This window comes from Dromaius novaehollandiae, chromosome 1, assembly GCF_036370855.1.
Source record: "Dromaius novaehollandiae isolate bDroNov1 chromosome 1, bDroNov1.hap1, whole genome shotgun sequence".
NCBI classification, from domain to species: Eukaryota; Metazoa; Chordata; class Aves; order Casuariiformes; family Dromaiidae; genus Dromaius; species Dromaius novaehollandiae.
Window position 1 is genome coordinate 87,722,497 of NC_088098.1, and position 23,247 is coordinate 87,745,743.

The window sequence follows — 23,247 nt, forward strand, 5'->3', positions numbered from 1 at the left end:
AGTTTATGGGTTCACAGGACAGTAGGGTTTCCCAGTGAACTGATAAAGTCTCACTCTTGCAGCCAGCCACTAGGGCTTTTTGTTGTAGTTGTCGGATAAATTTTCTGCAGTTTGCTGACACACAGCAATCCAGGTTCAGGGAATCAAACATTATTAGCACTGGCACAAAGCAAGCAGCAGAATCAAGTGAGGGTAGGATTCATGATGTATGTCAACTTAGATCAGCTTACACCAACATGAAACAACAGTCTGACACTTATATCTGCCTGACTCTGCATCAAGCCAGTCTCAAGAGTGCATCCTCGGAAGAACCAGATGAGTGTTTCTGGGCATCTCACAGCAATTACATTAATGTTTATTTTCCACCAGACAGAAAATCACCTAGGAATGGGTAAAACAGGATATATTCTACAAAAACTTATAATGATTGGCATTAATTTTGTTATTCTCAATTCTCTATCACACAGGTATCATATCACTTAATACTGACAAAAATATATAAACGTTTTCCCAGTCTCCGCACCTTGCTAGTGCTCCGAGACTCATTGAAAATCATGTTTTGAAAATTCTGGATGCAAATCACTTACACAAGATAACTTAAAAATATCTTTTCTTCATTGATAATTCACAGGAAATCATCCAGTAGGACATCTCCCTCCATCACAGCTGAACTCAAAGTTCAGAAGCACTGTAAGGCCACTGTCTTATCTCTTCTCCAGATCAACAGCAGTTACAGATCCTGAATAGAAACTCTTTATATTTGCGTGGGAAGTATTTTGAGGGCATTCCACACATAGATTGGACAGAGGTTTTCAATACAAGAAGTTATTCTGGTACATCCAGAATCAGGATGCATGAGGCATAATGAAATACCACTGCAGAGGCACAAGTTTGTATAGATATGTCCATAGATCTATATTTTTTATTGTTTTATAGATATTTATAATATATTTATACATTTTTTAAAAGAATCCCTTCAAAAACTACCCTCCCACCCAGCAAAACAAAGATAAAACAATCAAACATGGCAGCTGCATCCTGGAGCAAAGTGTCCCAGGGGTCTCATAAAGCCAAAATGATTGCTGAGCACCAGCACTCTCTTTCCAAGCTTCTGTGATGCCCTACTGGTGCAAAGGTGACTGACAGTTCTATGGCTCTTTAATCTGTCAGAAGACAGGGAGAGAAAGAGAGAGAGAAACATATGGTCGTGGTGATAGGGGCTTGAGGGGTAGGGGAAACAGCAACACACACAACCGGAAGCTTAGAGAGTAAAATGCTGATAGAGAAGAGGGGCGCACTGCCTGGAAGCAGACAGGAAAGAGAACAAACATGTAGCAGAATTAATTGGAGAGATGGATCTTGGAGATGAGTTTAGAAGCATCACGCTCGGGACCCTTGCTATCCCCTTTCCCCCAAAAAATCTCTCCCTCTCACCCTCCTAGTTGTGAAGGAAGATCCAGCTAGTTTGATTTGGACCAAATCTTCGCACTGCCCCGGAGCCTGTGGAGAGAGAGAATATTTCAGAGTGGAGCACTAAGACTCATCCCTGACTTCCTTTTCCAAATGGACACAAAGAAAAGTGTCTGATGTTCTCAGCAGAAGAGCAGGACACTAGGAAGGCTTATGAACTCTGCTTCAGACCAAGAACTGCACACACTTCCCCACAAATTAGTAGTCCCAGCTGAGCTCTGTTTCCTATATCTGTGACCATCCCATGTCCAGGGAGCAGAGCTCTGCAGTCAGCAGCCTCATTGCTTTGAAACAGAGGTTCTATCGGTTCACTTCCTCAATACACACAAACAGTGGCTACATGCAGTTGCCAACACTCCTCACCCTTTGGCTTTGGAAGTTTTCTTGCTAGCCTGGCGCTGGTTGGTGCCAGGCGCTGGCTCCCTGAGCTCTGTTAGGTGCTGTTCTGGGTCTTGGGATGTGGCTGCTGCAGCTGCTGCTGTTGTCACTTTAATTGTCTTCTTTAGATTTGCTACCTGCCATATTGGAAAAGCAAGAACCAAACAAACAGGTCAAACAAAAGAGCTAATGACTATTCAGACCTCTGTACTGTGGAGGCACGTTTAGCTGATTTAGAACTCTTCAGGCACAAATCCCTGGAGTCCCGGTCTAGGGGAAATGCAATGCCTTACTTGAGCAAAGACAGTAACAACTATGTGGTACTGGTTCCAGTTATTTTTAAGTGAGCAGCACTGGCTGCTCCCCCACTAGCCCACTCACCTCACTCTCTATCTGCTGCTTAAGTGCCAGCTGTTGCTCTTTATGCTGGTTGGCTCGGCTAACCTGTTCCTCGATGCCTGACAGGACAACTTCACAGCCTTGGCACCTGTAGAGGAGACGTAATACTGAACAGGCCAGGTAGATTTGCACAGCACAGAAAGAAAAGCGAAAGACAACAGATTTCAACTCTAGAGGCCAACAAGACTGGAAGGTGATGACTAAACCAGGCAGGAAAGACCCAGGAGCAGCAGTCCCATGTAATAATGTAGTGACACTATTACATGGCAGTGGGGCAGGGGACAAATAACAAAGTGACACTGGATTAGGAGCTATACAGACGTATATCAGATGTATGCTCAGGAATTATCCTGCCAGGAGCCACAACTGTGCAAAGGTTGATGAGCTGTCATCACCCCTCCAGAAGCAAACAGAGGAATTGAAAATTATTTTCCATTGCAGTACAGGAAGTGGGATTGAGTAGACCACCTCGAAACACTCCTCCCCTCAAAGAGGCACAGGGAATCTGGGGAAGACCCTGACAACTCCTTCAACCTTTTTAGGTGTTATTGTGGGGGGGGGCTTCCTCCTCACCACTCCTGCAAGGTGCGGGTGATGGTGCTTAGCTCCTCCCTCCGGATGTCCCGCCCAATGCTGTAATCCACCTCCAGGCGCTGGTTTCGCTGGTCCAGGCTCCCGCGCAGCACATCTGCATACACAGCCTCAATCACAAGGTCCTCCAACTGCCGGACATTCTTCAGCTGTAACTGTTCCAGCAGCACTGAATAGGGAATGCACTGTGGAAACATGAAGGTAATTAGTATGAGGCAATCCCAACAGAATAGGGACTAGGGGGAAAAACAGGGCCACTACCTTGATCTTGGCAGCCAGAGTAACAACCGACAGGTGTCTCAGTTTGTTCTTCTGAGCCTCTGTCAAGGGAGGGAGGTTTGCTGCTTCAGCTATTCTCAAGGGAAAGAGGAGGCTATTAGACTATATAAGTCCCAGTTCCCATCTCTTATCGCTGAAAGACAAGCATCTACACCATACCTATTTCCTAAGCCTTCTAGATACCAATCCCCCAAGCAATGCTTTGCCTTGACAAGCCACCACTGGTAATTCACAGCTCAGAAGGCCTTGTCTGAGCCCTCTTTCCTCCCCTTGGCCTCTAGTCGGTTTGGTGTCATACTTACAGAGACCTGCACACCTCTGCGGGCCCCTAGGTCCTCCCCCTCACCCCCTAACAATATCTTCCTCAAGATGCTCTTGCAGATTCGCCAAATCGGAGGGTAAGCAGTCGTATTCACGAATGAAACCCAAACCCGCACAGGGCCCGCACTCACCCAGGTAGTCCGCGTACGTCCCGTAGGCGAAGATGGTCAGCAGGCGCAAGACTGGCGCGAACTCGCCGTCAGCCAGCTGCGGCCAAGAGCAGAGGGTCACCCCGCGCCAGGGCCGCCGCCGCCAGGCCGCCCCGGGCCGCCGCCGCCGCCGGGCTCACCTCTCGCACGGCGGGCATGTCCAGCAGCTCCCCAAAGACGTAAATGCCCGGCGCCTCCAGCACCTGGTGGATGAGGCTGGCGAGGGCGGCGCCGCGGGCGGCCTTGGCCAGCAGCAGGAACTGCTCCTGGCTCTGCCCCGTCACCTTCCCCTCCGCCGCCATGGCGCGCCCGCCCACGGCCGGCAGGGTTCAGCCCCGGCTCCGCGCCCCGGCTCCCGGCCCGGCCCTACCGCGCCACAGCTCGGCCCTCTCCCCCGCAACTCCCCGCCCCGCACCCTCTTCTCTATGGCAGCGCCGTCGCAGAGCGGCCGCTTCCGGGATGCTGGCACCGCCCGGCCTCGCTGCGCCACGCCCCCGCCCGCAACTGGGGGAGGACGCGGCCAGTCTAGTCTCCGCCGCCTTCCCATTGGCCGGTCTGAGGGCTGCGCGGCGGGGCCGGCCCGGTGCGAGGGCGCTCCCTGCAGGGCGCAGCGGGGGCGCGGGGCCGCGCGCCGGAGCCTGCCTAGAAACGCTCGCGATACACCTCAGTTACCTCCTCGCGGGCAAACGAGGTGGTTTAACACAGTGGGCAGGCCTCACTGCGGGCGCTGCCCTGCTGCGAGGCGAAAGAAACGTTTTCACAGTGATTGGACTGGAAACAGAGGGTGCTTTTGTAAAATCCTGATAGGTCTTATCTTACATATAAATCATGCGGTAGGCTGAGAGGAGTGGTCAGGGGGATGGGGGAGAAGAGAAGTCAGGAAACATTCATTTCCAGCCCAATACGGACTTTCTCACGGTTGTTTTCTTTCAGAATTCAGGGACGGTGTTAGACGGAAGCAAAGGTGGCAACAAGCCGACAGGAGCAGCAGTACAGCCGACACAGTCTCAGCATGTCTTTACTGTGTTCAAACCTTAGGCGGTCGGGCCAAGTTTGCATTCCAACACATGCTTGCAAGTAAGAGAATTCATCTTCAGCTCGATCACTTTAGCACATACTAAGGACTCATGCAGTGCCAGACTTCTGTTAGCGTAACGTCTTGAAATCTTCATCTAGGTATCATCTAAGTTTGTAAAGGCCTTACTTGCCTCCTCATTACTTGTTCTGATTCTACTTCTTCTCCTGCAGCTGCTGTGGCTGGATTACAGAGAAGCCTCCTTTGGGGCGCTGTGCTCCAAAATACGGCCCATGGCTGCCTTGCAGGGTCACGCCATTGAGTCTCACAGCAAGGGTGCAGCCTGAGTAACAGGAGGGTTGCTCCAAGCTCATTTCTACTCATTTCTTCTGAAACCCATTTTCAGAGGTTTCAGTGCCTGAGGCATATTCAGTGCTTGGTTTCTGTGCTGAGGCTACTGGTGGAAGAAGGGAGCAGAGTGCCCACCAATTAGCAACCAGACAATGTCAGAGGTTGCCCTGCCCCAGGTCCTCAATGAATAGGGCCATAAGGAGCATTTCCTGTGCTCTGCCTGGGAAAATGCGACTGAGATGCCTTGTGTCACTGCTTTAGGAGAGGATGAAGATCACTGTGGTCCAGTGGATCAGGGAAAGGCCATGAATGCCTATTCTCAGAGCTTACAAGGTCCTGGTTTCTCGATATAGCAGGATTAAAGAGGAAGCAGGGCCTCTAAGGTAGGGTCAAAGTTGCGAAGGCAGGTTACAGGGCAGTATTAATAAGAGATCCATCTCCTTCATTCTTTTACCTCTTTATGTATTTAGGCCTAATTCACCATAGCCTTACACCTGATGCCTTCATTTACACCAGCACATGGTACATACAAATCAGGTTAAAATGTAACTGCAAGGATTTGTAGTGTTTTATTACTCTCTTCCCCAGCCCCTTGCCAGCTCCTTCCGTCTCAATTTTATCTCTCTATCGATCTGTTCCCCTCACACTCTCTGACACGCTTGCTGCCTTTCATTATTAGTCAGATCAAGCTGGGCAGCCTGAGCATCCAATGGCACGATTCTGCCTCTGTCCTCCTCCTTCACTCTGACCTGTAGGTCTGGTGTGCTGGATTAGATCGGTCCCACTGTTTCTCTGCTCTCTCATTGTCCTGCCTGTATTAACAGAGGCAAAGAACAGAAAGTCTTCTGAATGAATCACATCCTGAGCTCTCCAAATGAGAAGACCCTCCTCTTCTTAAAATGTGCAAACTCTCACTGGAAGGCATCCACAACTTGCCATAACTTAGCAAAGTCTTTGCCTCATCCCTAGCTCAGGGAATCAGGCAGTGAGATTAAATTCCAGACTCTTGGAGTCTTTAACTCCCCTGCTATCATGTTGCTAACAAAGCAAGCTCCTCTCTGTATGGCTACAGAAGAACTGTGAAATGTGATCTTTGTATAACCTAAAGAGTCAAAAGTAGGAGGTAAGGAATGCAAATAAAAATACGACTTTACAATATTTCATTATTTTTAAAGTAAATCTCATCATACTGGGAGGTTTGGGTTATTCTGAGCGTTTGGGGTTTCTAATTGTCTCTCTAACTACCTCTAGCATCATCCCTGTCTTCTCCTGATCTCACTTTGATTGTCACAGGATGAAACCACCATCCTCTCCCTGCCATAGAGCCACCTTCTTTCCTGCACCCTTACTGTCCCACTTTAGAGCCCATAGAGTTATACTGGATCAGTACAACTTGCTTGTGTCTTTACCACTGCAGAATCTGAAAAACTTGTCAAAACGCTGCTGACATTTTTCCCAGTTCTTCTCCAAATGTAGCCCAGGTCACATCTGAGATGATTTTCACAACTGTCTGTAAGCATGACAAACTCCTAGCCAAAAACTTTTTAAGGACAAAGGAGGGTGAGGTGAATCTTTTGGATAGCAACATGATCCAGAAAGTTTTGAGCCCTACAACCCATACTTGGTTATTGCACACAGGGCATAAGACCTGTACCTAGTTATACCTAAGGCAGCCTGGTAGTAGTTGCTTACAGAGGAGTTTCAGAAGGGATAACTGCATGGTAACTCTTCCTCCCATATGCTCTCACAGCCTTCAAGAATTTGCAGATCAGGAACTATCTTCCAGACAGGCCTCCAGTCATGATTCAAAGACTTCAGGAGGCAGAAGATCTTTCACTTCACTTGATAGTTTGTTTCTGTGATTAATCACCCTCCAGTGACTAGCTCTTGTTATTCTCTGCCAGCATACCTGGTAGACTTTTCCCTAGGAAGGAAGTGATACTGTAATCAAGTCATGTCTCTTTCTGCTTTCTGATAAATTAAACAGATTGACCTCTTCAAACTGTACTGAGATCACCAGCCTTCAGATCATTTTTGATTCAATGTTACTTTTAAAATATGGACCACAGAGCAGTGTGCAGTTTTCCAGAGTGGGACTCACTCATGTCACAGGGAGAGGTGTAATCATCTCCTCACTTCTCTTCCTTAGTCCAGCATTTGCATGCCAGGGATCACGTCAGATCCATTGCTGCAGCCTGGCACACCAGGCCTATGTTGATTTTTCTGCCTGTTATGATCCCTAAATCTTTTTCCAATCACCTCTTCTCAGGACTGAAAGTTCTCTGTAGATATGGAAATTTTTTCCTGTTCTTAGCTGTGCAATTTGCTCTTGACTATCTTAAAAGAAGTTTTATGTGAATGACCACCTTACTGAGAGCAGTAGGTCATTCTATGCTGGTTCTAGCCTCATTATTTTTAACACTCTAACAATATTTGTGTCATCAGCAAATTGTATGAGAGTGAACTTTATATCTGCTCCCTGAGCACTGAAGAAAATGGTGAATCATGCCTGACCCAGGACTTATTCCTGCAGAAGCACCTAAGAAACACTGCCGCTCAATGGTGGGCTTCCAAGTACAAGCCCCTTTGCATTTATAGGTAGTTAAATGCAGTTAACCAGCTCACTTAATCTCCTGATCTGTTAATATTGCATAATGCTATTTTTTCACCAGAATGCTTTGGGATATTAACACTTCCAAAAGCCTGGATAGATCTAAGCCGTCACCTCTTCCAAACAGACCTGTAGTCACATCAAAGGCTAACAAGAACAAAACAAGTTTATGCAGCAAGATCAGTTTCTTACAATATCATGCTGATTGGCATTAACTGAAGAATCTCCTATCACCTCTTCTGTTGCTTTGCCTGGAAATTTTCAGGTGTTCTGTTTGCTCTTCACAAATACTGGCAGAACATAGCTCTTTTCCAGTCTTCTGGGATGCCTCTGGTATTCCAAAGCTTATTAACCAGTTGTTCGGTGAGCAATGGGACCCAGGAAATTGGGTTCTCTATGCATGTGTGTCTTGTATGTTCTGTACTTCCCACTGGCATACCCCAGCTTCAGCCAGGGTATCTTGATGACAACCTTTCTGTCAGCTGCTGCCTGCTTCCCCAAGTGCTTCCAGTCCACCCCCTCCCCACCACTACTTTCCATTTGTAAAATCCCTGATGTTACCCCCGCTAATCTATTCAGCTAACCCTCCACAACTCTTAGTCCTTTCCTCTTGCCTATGGCTTATGTCATTGGGCTCTTCCTTCCCCACTCTCTGGCATAGACATCTTTCCCTATATTTTCTCCTTAATTTATTTTTGCCTGCTGGTTGGACTGCTTTGACGTGGGTTTTTTGCCCAGCAGCATGGCTAAGGGCTTTCAGGGCAGCCACCGACAGTGTCTCTTTCTTCTGTCAGGCTGCCAGTATTCGTACAACTTACTGGAACTTACTTACCTTTTAGACTCTAGTTCTTTTGTCAAATTTGGCTGAAACTGGCCCATGGGTTCCACAGCAGGGCAATTGACAGACAAACAGATGGACAGACAAACTTCTACAGATAGCAGGGCAACCACATGAGCCTCATGGCCCTTAGGAAACAGTGCTAAAAAGCAGTAGGTCAGAGATCGCCTCAGCCACTCAATCATCTCAAGACTCTGGTGTAAATGGTCTGTACATGATGATTTAAAAGTGATTATGCCTAACAGAAGTAACAGCCTCGTGTCATTCCTAGGTATTCCTAGGCAGGAAGACATTTCATTGTCCTTACATGACGTACATTGATCCTGCTCCAGATCCTGATCAAATACACAACAGAAATAATTTCTGCATTTTTGTCTTCTTTCCATCACCATATCAGCTTCGCTTTAACACCTTCAGAGTAATACTTAATATCACTCTTGTATTCCCTTCCCATAACTACCCCACTACCCCTCCTTCAACCTGTGTGTTGGACCACCTAACACCATCTCTTCACTCAAACTTCCCTGTAAAAGGCTATCATGACCCACCCCATTCAGAGTACCTCCTTAGCCGCATTCTGACCTGCTCGTATAAACCAAAACAATACGCTTTTCCCTTTACATCACATTAACCTGGAAAAGTGGCATTAGCCCTTGAAGCTCACTGGCCCCATCGCCCTAGTGGTTTCCCTGACTCTCCAGCCATCTCTCCCAGGGTTTCCTTGATCTCTACAGCATCCTCCTCCATCCTCTCTCATATCTTTGGCTCCTTCTGCTTCCTTCTGTGGTTTTGCTCTTCAGGGGGATTTTCAGAGTTTGCGTCATTTGGATTTTTGCCCTTTAACTGACCTTTCCCCAGTCGAATTTTCTCATCTGTTTGTGCTTCCCAATTATACTAAACACATTCGTCAGAATTTGAAAAGGTCAGAAGGAGCCTGTGTGGCTGATGTAGCCCCTTCCAGAGCTTTTGTGGCAGTAGCCCCCACCCCTATTACCCACAGGTGAGAAGGCAGGAGGGAGGCAGCACAGAGAGCAAGAAAAGCTGCACACCAGGTTGCACACCATTAGGGTGGGTGGTGTGCAATGGGGAGAGGTGTGTCTTGGCTCCACTCTGGACTATCCTTGGCCATGTCTATACTAGTGGTTGCTTGGGATGAGTGAGATGAGGATTAGCTGAGTTAGGTGTGTACAGATCATTTGTACAAGCCTGAGGAGGGTTATAGATGAAAAGGCTGGAGAATGAGACAGAAATCTGGATAATGTTTGACATAAAACCCGGTGTATGTGAGGGGGACGAAAGGCAAGGGGCTCAGAGGTGTTGACACACAGTGACACTCACTCAAACCCAGACTGTGATGACTTCCCAAACAGTCCCATCTTCCCAGATGGGTCCGACCTTCCAGTGACTCTAAGCACTAGCACAACCACATCCAGGTGCTGATATGTCCAAAGAGACATGCACAAACATTACTCCCCAAACATGTGAAAAAACCACTGACCCTCCAAAACATGCTTACAAAAATATGCACGAGACACAAATATCCTGACACATGAGAGCTCAATTCAATTTGTTTTACTGGCATGAGAACTCATGGCCTGACAAAGAACAATAGACTTGGACCCCTCAGGTGTCTGTCAAAAGTTGGCACAATCTGTTCCAGGCATCATGCTGTGCACGGGTTTGGTACTGTATGTCCATTTGTCATCTGTGTCCACTCTTGATGCAGTGATAGGTTGCTTTATAGCTCAGCGCTGTCTCTACTATTTCTTTCTTTTTCCCAGGGTCAGGCACAGTCTTTCCTCATCACTATATGATGAAAAGTTTGATTGTTTCTGAGGATCTCAGGAAATTACTTTCTGACTCCCTCATATTTCAGACCCTGGAGTGGAAAGTGTCTCTTCTGTCTTAGTCTTTCTTCTCTCTCCCATTGGTTGCTCAACTGCTCCCTTCTGATTTGGACTGTGCCTTCTGTTTAGTACTTGATGGTGGAGGAAGAATTTCCCTGTAAAATACCCACTCCCTCAAAGGCACATCTGCTTGCTTTTTTAATTTCGTCCTCACATCCCTACCATTCCCCGACGCAGCCCATTGATGCCAGGCAGAAACACACTTAAAGACGTGTTCGAAGGAAGGGGGGGGGGGGGATCTCGACGGGGGAGACCCGCCTCGGGCAGCTCCCACTTTGCTCTCGCAGCACCCGTGTCTCCCTTGCCACACGTGGGCTGTGCCCGCGAGGCTCGGCCGGCCCTGCACTCCCGGCCTCGGCCCCGCCGCCCGCCCCCGGCCCCCGCCGCCCCGGGGGCCCGGAGGACTCGAGTCCGGGGGGCCGGGGATGCGGGCAGAGTGGGCGGCGAAGGGAGCCGGGGAGCGGCGCCTCCGAGGAGCGGCGAGCCCGGGGGCGGCTTCGGGCGTCTGCCCCCGGCGGGGGAGCGGCGGGGCCGGGGGCGGTGTCGGTGTCGGGGGAGCCCGGCGGGCGGCCGGCGCGAGGGGGGGATCCTGGGGGGGCCTCCGCCCCCACGGACAGACCCGTCTGGGGGAGGCATTCACCGGAGAGCTCGAGCGACGGGTCCCTTGGAGACACCTCTCTCCATAGCAACCTAATCGCTTCCTGTGAAGATCCCGAAATAACCGGCAAGACGGGAGAGAGGGAAAGGAGCAGGCAGCCAGCACCGGGGGAGACGGCGAGAGCCGGGGGGGCAGGTCCGGCGGGCGGCCCGGCGCGGGGGCTGCGGGCAGCGCAGCGCAGCGCAGGGCAGGGGTGGGAAGGGCACCGGGCATCGCGCCGGCTCGGTGGCGCCGGGGCCGGCGGGGTCCCGGGCGGAGGCAGGCGAAGCCCCCGCGAGGCTGCCGCCCCCGGCGCACCTCCCGCAGCGCGCCCCGCCGGCCGCCTCTCGGGCTGCACCAGGCTCAGGGGCGATGGAGCCGGCCCGCGCCAGCAGCCATGGGGTTAACGGGAGGCAGCGAGCGAGAGAGACAGAGACAGAGAGAGAGAAAGAGGGGCTGGACCAGTCCTCGGCAGCTGTTTATTTCAAGGCATCTCGCTCTCTCCCTCAGCCAGGGCTCAGCCTCATCAAGCCTTCCTCCTCCTCCTCCTCCTCCTCCTCCTCCTCCTCCTCCTCCTCCTCTCCTTCCTTCGTCCTGGCCATGAGAGGCATCGGCAGCAGCAGCTCTGCTCCCCCAGCCCCATGCTCCGCCACCCCGGCTGTCCCCCACTCATCTCCCCGCAAGGTAAGTTCATTCATCCCCGGGCTTGAGGGAGGGTGCAGGGATGGGGCTTCAGGGGCGAGGGGCAGGGAGGGACGTGTGCCCATCTACAAGTCATCTCTCCCCATCTCCTTCCCTGTGTCCTTTCTCCCCCTTTTGCTTTCCCTCTCCCCATCTGGGCTCCCTGACTCTCCCTCTAGCAGGCTGTCTCCTTTCTTCCCTGCCCTCTCCACCTCTTTCGCTCTGGGGCAGGGCATCCCCAGGGGGGCTGGGTGGGAGGCACATCCCAGGCATTGCTGCCTCTTGCCCTCTAGCTCCCGGCTCCATTGCAGACCTGTTGTGCTGGAGCACTGGAGCCTGCGCTGAGCAAGGCGACTTCAGCCAAATTGGCGCAGCTGGAGAAAGGAAACGGAGGGGTCAATCCCTCCTCCTGCCTGGCCAAGGGTGCACCATGCAATGGAGAGCAATTCAGATGTGAGGATTCAGCACCTGAAGCACTTGGATGCCCAGGAACAGTAGGAAACTGAGAGACAGAAGATTGGCAGACTCATGACATGTATTGCAGGCAGGCACTAGATGGCAGGGGACCAGCACCCCAGAGTGCTGGTTGGAAGGGGGCCACACTCACAGTTCCCCAAGTGGAGGGAGACTTATGCTCAGAGCACTACTGGTGGGGTTCACATACCCATACCCTAGACACTGAAATGTCCAGATCTGTGGATACTGTCATCCTTCCAGCCTTGGATCATGCCCCAGGGCCGTAGCCTAGACTTTCTATACCCAGCTCATAAGCACTTGCCCTGGTGCCCTAACACAGGAATTCCCATTGGCAGTCACTGAACACTGCCAGATCTGCAGCCCCTTGCACTAGTACTCCGTGAGCACTGTTCATCCCTCAGTGGTCCTAACGGATCCTCCTGGGCGCTGCCACCAACCTTCACACACTGAGACACCAAGTAGAGCAGCCTGATTTAAGCCACCATCCAGACTGCCAAATCCAGCCCCCAAATTCAGCAAGCTTTCACAGCTATGTCCCCAAGCCCCACACATGGTGGGAGCTCATTCCCCAGGTGGGTTTGACGCACTCGCGTCTCGCACCCCAGAATGTCAGCATTTGGATTCACACTCCCAGCTGTCCAGCCTCACCTGAGTGCAGCAGACTTGCCTCCTGGGGGCAGCTGCTCTGGGATTCTCCCCTTCCCTCCTGTCCCCAGTACAGCAAGATGAATAACCCCTTTCCACCAGTGCTGAGGTTCATGCTTCCTGCTACGAAACCAGGAATGACAGCATCTCTGCATCTTGGGCTATGAACTCCAGGATGTCCTGACCCACCAAGAAAAATACAGGTGTGGGGTAATGCCCTGGGACACCAGGCAGTGTGTGTGGGGATGTCTCACTGCTAGTGTCTGAGCTCGGTCCACTCAGTGCTTGGAGATAACTGCTAGGTTTCATGGTCCCAGATTATAGCCTCATGTCGATGCCTGTCACCATAGCCCTTTATGCTGGCTGGGAGTTAAAAATGACAGTCAACCTAACACACTCTCTCTGTGAGGAAGGTGCATCCTCCTTGGGTTTGTTTTGATTTTTTTATTACTGTTTCGAGTGGGATCATTGCTGTGGGGGAGCTAGGCAAAGAAAAGATTTGCATGAAGCTCAGTGCTGCGGGGTTGCTAATGGCGGACGTTATTTCAGCTGGCAGTAAGTTTCATAATCTTGGCCCAGCTCCGATGAATGTTCTGTTTCTCAGGTCATAAGGCTCTTTCCCCTGCTTTCATCCCTCCCCCCTCTCCCCAAACTGGTCGGCAATTTCATTGTTCCACTGGAACATATCTGTCATGTGAGGTCATCACTGCATAAGGAGAGGTGATTGATTGCTTAGGTCACTGGGGCCTGTCCCATGCTGTGCTTTGAATACTAGGTTGGAGACCTTGAACCGGACTCCATGTTCAAAGGAGAGCCAAGGTGGGGTGCAGAGAAGCACCGTGATGCATTCCCGGCAGATTGAGTCGCTGAGCAAACAGACTGCTGCATTCAGAACTAGCTGGAGCACTCTGAGAGCAGACGGCTTCATTCCTAGAGGCACATAATCGCAGCAGTCAAGCCCGAGATGTTACGAAAATACAGATAGATCATCATCTGTGAGCCGAGTCAGACAGAACTGGGTGCAACTCACTTCTTATCCCCAGATAGAAAAAGACTACCCGCTTCTCACTAACACAGCTTGTGTGTGTTCAGCTTCATCCAATTGCTCCTCAGTCAGAGGCTGATCTCTGCTAGGCATCAAGGAAGCTGTGAGATTCTCAGATTTTAAGGCCAGGGGGACCATTCTGCTCATCTAGTCTGACCTACAGCATAACACAGGCCAGAGAATTTCACCAATTTCATTTCCTGCGTCAAGCCCATAACTTCTGATTGAACTATCGTGTGTCTTTTAGAAATACAGCCATGTAAAGGCTTCAGGCAGTAGGGAATACACCACCTCCCTAGGTAAATTGCTCTAGTGTGTGACCCTCTTTATTAATAGGATTGTTCCTCATTTGAATTTGTCGAACTTCAGCATTTTGTAACAGAAGGTTACAGATTGCATTTGATGTGAGGGAGCTACAGAGCTGGTATCACCTGTGCACGGCTGGCAGCTTGGCTCTTTTATTCTCATGATAGCTTTTATTCTGAATAGAACTGATCTTTAGGACCACTGTATACAAGAGTCCTGGACATGCAGAAGAAGTTGTCCACAGTGGATCTTAGGGCATCACCAGACTGTGGTAGAATCTGAACTCTGGAGCTCTGGGTGTCACATTCACGGGTTAGCTTGTGCTCTCTGCTCAGATGGGGAATGCAGCAGGCTTTGCTCCTAGGCTTTAGTTAGGATGTCAATTCCCAGCCCCCTTGGTGCACTGCGATACATGCTTTTGGGCACAGCTACCAAGATCTGCTCTCTCAAGTCCCATCAGCAGTGGTTCTGGGCTGCAGGAGACTTACAAAGAGGGAGGGAGTACAGCTGGATCACTGCCATTGGGGAACAGCAGTAGGATTTGTGCTTCCATCCTGCAAATGCAGTGAGAGCAGTTCCTAATAGATTAGCCCCAGGGATCTCTAGTCTGCATCTGTAGTGGGGTCCATATGCAATAGCAAAGAGCAGTGAAATTCCTACTCCCAGCTTCCAAGCACCAAGGTTCGCAAACTGAGCTCAGTGAAGTGCCCTGGGGAAATAGCTTTGTCATTCACACTCTGTCATCTGTGCATAACAGGTCACCAGAACACTGTGGTGAAGGCTCCATATCTAGAGTGAAAATACACAGATCCATGTTTGGACCTTGGGAGCAGCCCTGTCCATTCTTATCACAACTAGACCTGGGAAACAGATCTGAAAGCAAGAGCCATGCCATGTGGCACCGGCGCAGAAATCTAGTCTCTGCTCCTGCACAAAAAGGCCTCTGAAATACAGGTACAAGGTTATTGGGATTTATACCTCCAAGTCAAAAGAGCATTTGAGTCCTCTCATCCTCTCCAAAAATCTACTGTTTTGTCCAGTATCTTTATGCAGGGCTGAATCAAGGGCATTTGTTATACTTTCCCTCAAATGTAGCAGGATTTGTGCCCAAGACACCATTCCAGCTGCCAGAGTCTAACTGCAGGATGCCCCAGACACATTTTATCTGCTGCTTTGCTGGCAAGCCACAGGGACATCCACGCTCTGTTTTGCACGTTATTCCTCCATGCACAGTGGAGTCCGGCCTTCACTGTCTGACATATCAGAGTCCAAATTCCTTCTCCTTGGTGCCATGGTATTCCTGCTGTGGGAGACACCTCTGTGCATCTCCCAGCTCCTGTGCAAAACACATTTGGGTGTAGGAGTGCCAGGACACGCTCTCAATCTCCTGTCACGATATGATCGACAAACCATAATATGTTGATTGATGCTTACACATCTCAATCCTGCACTCATCCGGAGACAGCTTTCAGGTGCAGGCACAAGGAATCACCTTCTCTTCACCATCTGCAGTGGGATCTAGACAAAAAAAGTGTCTTATTCCTGAGATTTACGCTTAATTTTCAGGCTGACATTATAACAATGTTGTGTGTACACAAGGAGACCAGTGACAGGGGTCACTCCTACCCCTCAGATCCAGTTACAGGCATAACCTGCTTCTAGGGCTGAAAATTCAGAATAGCGGGTGTGAAGGCACTGTATGTATAATTTGGCTCTGAAGCAATTCCTGTTCCCAGTCTTTAAACCCTGGGAATCCTTGACCCAGGGTGCTGTTGCTGGAGTTCATAATCTCAGCCCAGAAGCACAGCGAGGTCTCTGTTGCAAGATACTAGTGAGGCAATTCATACCAACAAGCAAGACCACAGGGAATTGGGTGCCCCAGCTCATCAGCATTCAGATTTGCAGACCAGCACTGTGTGCCTACATCCAGGCATGTCTCTCCCAGCTAAGCCATCTATGCAAGAAAGAGCACTAGCACTTACATGCACGCACCCAACATACCACACTACCCCAAGGGATTAGCATTGAGGTTTACCTGCACCTGGGGAGGATTTCCATTTCAGAGATGGTACTGTCAGGATTCACATGCTCCTGCGCAAAAAGTCCACACCTCCAAAGATCAGAGTTGTAACTGATAATGCCACACCACAAGCACAGCAGGCTCTTTATCTTGGGGAACTAACGTCTAGTATGGAGTTCCAGACATGGCCATGGGCACCCCAGGCCAATCTGCAATCACTCACAGTGATTTGTGTGCCCCCGAGCCTGGGGATTCATGCAGTGAGATCCCTGTCACTTGAAATTCACTCCTTTTCCAAAGTCCAAAAAAAGTTCTGTTACAGATTTGCATTACCAGACATGATCCTCTATAGTAGTGTGCTCATAATCCAGATGGCCAAGATCTTGCCAGCGCAGGAGAGCCTCTGGCTCTGAAAGAAACTTGGTCCCTTCTGCTGCCTCTCTGTACAGATGCATTTTAATACTGTGTCCCCTCTAACGCTTAGAGGTTCAGGAGCAAAGTACAAAGAACTGCTGAGAATAGCTGCTGCTTTCTCCTCATCTTCATATCAAGATCTCTCCAGAGACTGATCTTGCCCTGGAGGGAAGGGCAGGGCACATTAGCCAACGATTCCTTTTTTCCTGTGAACTTTGTTTAAATATTTAACAGAAAGAAACTAAAAATATCCCCAGTTAATGCAGCAGGAGCTAGACAGCTGCTCACTTCTGTTGGTGTTCTTCCTCCTGACCCATCTGCTCAGGTGCACATTATGGGATGTGGGTCCTCTACCCATGGCAAGCAGCAGGTTCTTCCCTCAGAAGGTGCAGCAGAGTTCATTTCCCTTTAGTTAATCACTTGGGTTAAGCAGGAGGGATGGTAGTAACTCCTTGGGAGCTGTAAGTGCTTCAAGGTAGAACATAGTTGTCTCAGGCCTGGTATTGGCAGGGTGTTTGGTCTTTGTGTTGACTCCCATCTGAACTCCCCTGGCCAAGTACCCCCTTTTCTCTATCCCAGAAGCCATAGAAGGGCAGGAAAATGGGTTGCCAGCATTTGTGCTTTCCTTTTCACAATGAAGGAACAAGCTGAATATCTTGAATGATTTTTGTGTGTGTGTGAGGTCTTTGTTGCCGTGGGAATCCCGGGTCAGGCACATAATAGCTCATCAGGGAAGGGCCAAGGCTGTGCTGTGCTGTGCCCTGCCCAAGGAAAGGGGCAGACAGCATGAAGGGCAGCCGGGCTGTAGCCAAACTGCAATGCCAGAGGGTGGCATGCGGCCAGCGCAGAAATCCAGCCTGGGGAACTAGCCCTTATTCTGTGTTACCTGCGCTGCCTAACACTACTTAGTGATGGGAGGCGGGAGAGATTTGGGAGAAATAGGGGAGAAAGAGAGGGCTGGAACAGCAGAGAGGACACTAAGACAAGGAGCGTGGAAAGGTAATTTCATGTTCGCCAAGAGAAATGTAAATACTAAATATTTGATAAGCATATTTTTGGCCTTAAATACTTTAGTAAGGCTGGACTTTTCTCGCTGATTCACTCTCTCTTTCACAATCTTATTTTTTTATCACTCTTGTATTTCCCCTCTGTCTCCCTCACTCTGATACACAATGAAGAGGATCTTTCTTAATAAATGGATTACATGCTCTACACTATAAATAAACCCAGGAATTAAGATCCCAACTTGTTCTAGCGATAAGCAAACAAAGATACTGAATTCCCCTCTTGGTCCTCAGACAGGAGAGTCTCCAGGGAGCCTGTGCATGCGTCCTGGCACGTGTGCTCGAGAGACTGCTCGTTGTTCTCATGTGCATATGCTAATGTGTTTCTGTGTGGCATTTGGGGGAGACGTGTCTCTGTACGGGAGAGCGCACGGGCACAGCAGGCTAAGGGGGGCAGACGTGTGTGTGTGGGGTCTCTGCACCACTCTGCCAGCTGGGGTCAAGTGTTCAAGGTGGCTACACAGTCATCGCAGAGGATGCAGTTAAATCTCTCTCTTTTGCCTCTCAGTGAAGACCATGAGAGAGGATCCTTGCTGAATGACAACCTTGTTGCATCCGAGATGGAGCCCAGTGCCTGGTAGGTTCACAGCTTCCCACATCAACCAGCAACGTGGGAACAAGATGGGAGCGTGGGTGGTGGGACTGCTCTCAACTACTCCTGGCTTGGCCTTTCCAGCAGGAAGGACATTTCGGATAACTCTTTTTCCTTCTCCCCCCACAGCATGATGTTTCCACTGGTTTCCTGCATCCACTCATTGCAGCTGTGGCATTTCCTGCTTCTGCTCTCTGCCTTTCCTCTTCCTGCTGCTTGGTCTCTTCGTTCTCGGGGTCCTGTGGCTGCTCGGCCTCTCTGTGCCCGTCGAAGTCCGTCCGCCCCTCGGCCCATTTGCATCTGGGACAGGATCTCGCTGCCAGAGAGGGATCTGCGCTTCATCCTACCACGCCAGCGGTCCCTGCCCTCGCGGGGGGCAGAGCTGCGGCATGTCGTGCGGCTGAGGCGCCAGGCTGTGGGGGCCCGGCCTGCCACCCCATCCGGTTTTGAGGATGGCATGCCCTCATCCCAGTATCCCTGGGCCATCGTGTGGGGCCCCACAGTGTCAGATGAGGATGGAGGAGATGCCAACTCGGCCAACCCAGGCTTTCCTCCGCTGGGTTACACCTTTGTTTCACCACACGGGATGGCAACGGCTCAGCCCAACTCCCATTCGCTCCTGCACAATGCAGGGCTCAACCTGCGCGAGACCCCGGCCACGCTGCGGCCTTTCTTGTTTGGGCCCCGGGGAGAAGGTAAATCTACTCTTTGCTTCTTTTGCCCTCATCCTTGCAGGGTCAGCTTCTTCTGCAAAAGAACAGAAGTGCCCCGGCAGGAGGCTTCCCTTATGCCGCTGTTCTCCAGAGACTGACGTGTCTCTCATGTTCCCTCTTTCCCTTCTCCGTCTCACAGGTGTGGACCCTCAGCTCTACGTCACTATCACCATCTCCATCATCATTGTCCTGGTTGCCACCGGCATCATATTCAAGTTCTGGTGAGTGGGGCTTGAGGCAACAGATGTTGTTTCTTAATGGTGCTCTGAGAGCATCAGTGGTGTCTGCAGGTAGGTGCAAGGGCTGTGTGCTTCGTTGGAGGAGAAAGGCCTTTGACCTAAGGGTGTGGATCTGGTGCCGTAAACTCTTGGGAGGTTTGGCATGTGGCTCCACTGAACCCTAAGCTGGGCATGTTGGAGTCCTGTGAACCCCTCTGTCACTGAGGGTTAAGGCATGTCTAAACAGGCACTCTTAATCTCACTGCTCCTCTTTCTCCAAGCTGGGACCGTAACCAGAAGCGCCGGCGTCACTCTGGGCAGCAGAGCGGAGGCAGGCAGCAGGAGAGCCAGCAGCCCCTCACAGACCTGTCCCCCACCACCGTCAGCATTTTGGGGCCCTACGGTGACTCGCTGGCCCCCACACCGGAGGCAGAGGAATGCAGGCAGGGCCAGGAGGGCATGGAGAAACTGGGGGGCCACGGAAAGAGCGCTGCCTTCCAGCTCAATCGGTGAGTGCTGGCAGGGATGTCAGCAAGCTAGGAGGGAGAGGCAGTGCGGGAGCAGTAGGGGAATGAGGGAAAGGCAGGTGAAGGAAGGGCAAGGCAGTATGACTCTGAGAAGTGCCCATATGGACAAAGCAGCATCGGTTAATGGGGACTCTGGGGCAGTGTAAGTATGAGCAACTCCCATCTCTAACTCTTTTCCAATTCCATTCTCCCCCCAGAATCCCACTGGTGAACCTGTGACGCACAAGGGAGAAGCAGAGCTGGCTCCCCTCACCCTCCTGTCACAGCTGGGGAACACATACTTCTGTCGCCTCTGCTGCCCCAGGAAAAAACATTCTCCTTGTGCCATGGCCCACCACCACCGTCACTAACTAACCAACCAAACCAGGATGTACCTGGGCAATGGACAAGCTGGGCCTCATTAGTCTCCTGCTGGGGGAAGGTTGGGGACGTCCTCTATGCAGGACAGGATGTCGAGAGAATGGGATGGTGGGAGGGGAGACAGCTGTTGGTGTTGTGAAAGCTTAACCTCCCCTGCCCCTCTCCTAGCACACACGCACACACACACTATGATCTCTGTGACTCTCCCACCAGTGCATGCCTGATGTTGGGGGTAAGGGAGGTGGAAAGATGTACCCCTGTCCCCATGGGCCCAAAACCCTCTATGTGTCCCTTTCCATGTCGTGTGCTTTGAAGTGAACATCTGGAGTTCAGTGGCTGCAGAATTCCCTGCTGGGGCTTAGTCTCTCCTGAGCAGGGATCCAGGTGATGGCAGGTTCTTCTGTTCCCAAGGCCTTGACCTTCTGGAGGGTCCCAAGAGTGGGTGAATATGGGGAAGAGGCTTACACAGCACCTGACGCTCCTCATCAACCTGTTTCCTTGAAGGAAACATGCCCCCCATCTTTAATATTCACATCTTTCTGTTTTATTTCTTCCTAACACGCCTGTTTTCTCTCCTCAGCCTGTATCTTCCTTCATCTCTCAATTGCCACTTTTGCTTCTTTTTTTCCACCCAATTTCCTCCCCCCGCTTCTCTTGCCAGTTAAGCTTGGAAAAAAGTTCCTTTCGCTTTTCAAATCTTTTGATCTCTTGGAAGCCTCCTTGCTGTCCCCCTCAGTCCCCTCAATCTCCTTCGGCAAGTTTTTATCTCTACTCTATGGTGATGTTTTTCAGAAAATCTGAGGCAAAGCCCATCATGTCATTTAGCAAGCATCCTGTACACTGGAATACTGCCAAAGTAGCTGAAGTATGACACGCAGATGTAGCTGGGTATTAGCAGCTTGGATTTCGCTGCGCTGGGGTAGGGAAGTGCTTTGAGATGCTCAGGTAACAGGCAACAAGCAGCAGAGATGACTGAGCTTTGGATGACAAAAAGCAACTTGGCAATGACCTCTGGGAACATTTGGAGGGTTGCCATGTACTGCTGGCAGGTCACTGCTGGAACACTCATATCTGCCTTATAGATGGAGACCTACCAGGCAAAATTCACCAAGGGCTTGAAAGAGAGGATATCTTTACTGCAACCAGACATGGGGTGGCAGCCTTCCTGAGCATGCCGCCCTAGCTGGCTGGGCAGAAGGAGCAATGGCACATGTATGGGTGCAAACCACTTGCTTGAGCATATACTTAGGGGCTGTGGCGGTGTGGAGGCTAGGTAGCCACATCGTCAGTGCTGTTGTTACCTGTGTGAGCATGATCAGTGTATCTTAACCTTTTACTAGATACGTACCCATGAATATCACTCTGAGGGGTTGGGAAATGTCAAATTTCAGCTTCATGCCAATAGTTGCCCTACCTTGGCTTTTGTGGACACCTTCCAAGTAATTCACAGACGGCAGGTTGACAGCCACTGAGCTGAAATGATGCAGACTTCAGTTGGGTTGTCCCCCCACTACACTCACACCTTCAGTTGCTGGGCTGATGTGTCTGGAGACAGGAAACACCCACAGTTTGAAGGACCTGATGCCCCATGCAAGGGCTCTGGCAAAAAGTTATCCATCAACTCAGAAAAAAGGAAATGGCCCTTTCATTCTTTACTTCCATAATATAAGCATATTCTTTATAGGGCAAAGCACAGGGAGTTGCATGAGAGGTTTGATTCTGCCCATTTACCCAGGTGATCTCAGGTCCCATCTGACTCACTATGAAGGACATTTAAATGGGAGTGTAAATTGCAATAAGCTTCACAGAAAAAGAGTAGAGATTTGGAGAAAATGACAGGTCAAATAAAATTACAGGCTTATTAGAATCACAGAATGTCAGAAAGATGTAGGTGGAAAAGGACTCTGGAGGTCTCTAGCCTAAGAACAGTTTGAGTTCCCACTTACAGCAGGGGATATTATTGCTTTAAGATAGGCTGATACTACCGAGCCTTTTCCTTAACTTTGGCTCCACCCGAGGCTTTGGGTGGACATTCAAGCTAGGGATGGACAGATGTTCCACAAACACTGGGGCAGATGGCTGTTTCTGCCCATTGTCCTGCTCATCACTGCCCCCTTCAGCTGAGGGCACATTGAGGGTTGTCTCCCCTCACACTAGCACAACCAGAGCTGGAAAAGGACATCTGCACACAGCCTCAAAAGGCTGCATAGCTTTTCCCTGGCAGTTTACAATGTAATGCCTTGTACTGGTTTAACTGATTTTCCAGACCAGATTAGTTAGATTGTTCTTTGATCAGTATAATTTGTTGAAACAAGGCCAGAGTTTAGACTCTACCACCTTTAAGGGCTGTTCTTGGACTTTCCCTCTCCACCTTTCTACATGCTGCATGGAGAGAAGGTGTATAAGAAAGTGGTAAGGCATTGTAGGAAGCACAGTGAGAACATTTTCCAACACTTATTGCAGGGAAGCCCTGAGCTCTGGTGGCCAGGCTTTTGTAAACTCTGCAAACAAACCAGATTTTGGTGTTTTGTTTTCTTTTAATGTGCTTCTCTTTCAATTAAAAGCATCTCCAGAAAGAGAAGCCTTTCAGGGATGCTGTGGTAAAGGGGAAGCTAGGAAATGCAGTAGAGAGAGCTCCTACAGTGACAGAAGCTTGGATATAATGAACATCTTTTCCAAGCCAAACTTTTTCAGCCAAATATATTTTTATGACAGTCCTTCACTCTCTCACATGAAATAGGTTAGATATGGGAACCAAGTTCACGGTCCTGCCCAAACTTTCATTGCTGCATTTTCTGGCTGGAACAAAACGTTCAAAACATGTTTGGACACACAAGCTTCTTCCGGTCAATAAATAATCTCACTGGATTTGTTTTCTCCATGCCTGGAGCCTTATAAACCACCTTCACCTATGTAAAATGGAGCCCAAGCATGCCTGCAGTATTCTTCCCTAGTCCAAGATAATAGTCCATGAGATTCGCATGTGGACTGGTTGACAGCACAGAATACAAAGCCAGGACAAAGAGGCCAGCACCTTCTCAGTCAGAAACTGTCGGGTTTCCTTGTCTTCCAGATAACTTGTGGAAGATCTGAGTTAATTTTCCCAGTGGAAATTTTACAGAGAGCAAGCTGGGTGGGGGCGATGACTCAAAATGTTTGTAAACTTGGGCTGAGCCTGTCAAATATTTCTGGCCAATTAAAATGAAACATCCAGGTGCACTGAGTGAGTTGAAATGAAC

General features: G+C 50.0%; 2 protein-coding genes across 4 annotated transcripts; one reads left to right on the plus strand and one right to left on the minus strand.

The window, feature by feature from the left end:
* Positions 1-334: 334 nt before the first annotated feature.
* On the minus strand, positions 335-4,075 carry COPS7A (COP9 signalosome subunit 7A). 2 transcript variants are annotated; one of them, XM_026113335.2, is made up of 8 exons: positions 3,728-4,075; positions 3,570-3,645; positions 3,100-3,188; positions 2,821-3,023; positions 2,230-2,335; positions 1,834-1,985; positions 1,435-1,500; positions 335-1,163 (listed from the first exon to the last, which is right to left on the minus strand). In XM_026113335.2, exons 1-7 carry the CDS (start codon positions 3,887-3,889, stop codon positions 1,461-1,463), a joined length of 828 nt encoding a protein of 275 aa, XP_025969120.1. In that variant the 5' UTR covers positions 3,890-4,075; the 3' UTR covers positions 335-1,163; positions 1,435-1,460. The 2 variants fall into 2 exon arrangements, with proteins under 2 accessions (XP_025969120.1, XP_064375466.1); XM_064519396.1 differs by having other exon boundaries at positions 335-1,500.
* Positions 4,076-11,521: 7,446 nt separating this feature from the next.
* On the plus strand, positions 11,522-23,231 carry PIANP (PILR alpha associated neural protein). Of its 2 annotated transcripts, none has more exons than XM_026113331.2 (6): positions 11,522-11,630; positions 18,107-18,175; positions 18,320-18,885; positions 19,043-19,124; positions 19,403-19,630; positions 19,846-23,231. In XM_026113331.2, the coding sequence occupies exons 2-6, from the start codon at positions 18,159-18,161 to the stop codon at positions 19,865-19,867; spliced, it is 915 nt and encodes a 304-aa protein (XP_025969116.1). In that variant the 5' UTR covers positions 11,522-11,630; positions 18,107-18,158; the 3' UTR covers positions 19,868-23,231. The 2 variants fall into 2 exon arrangements, with proteins under 2 accessions (XP_025969116.1, XP_025969117.1); XM_026113332.2 differs by lacking the exon at positions 11,522-11,630 and adding an exon at positions 14,886-15,054.
* The last annotated feature ends 16 nt before the right edge of the window (positions 23,232-23,247 follow it).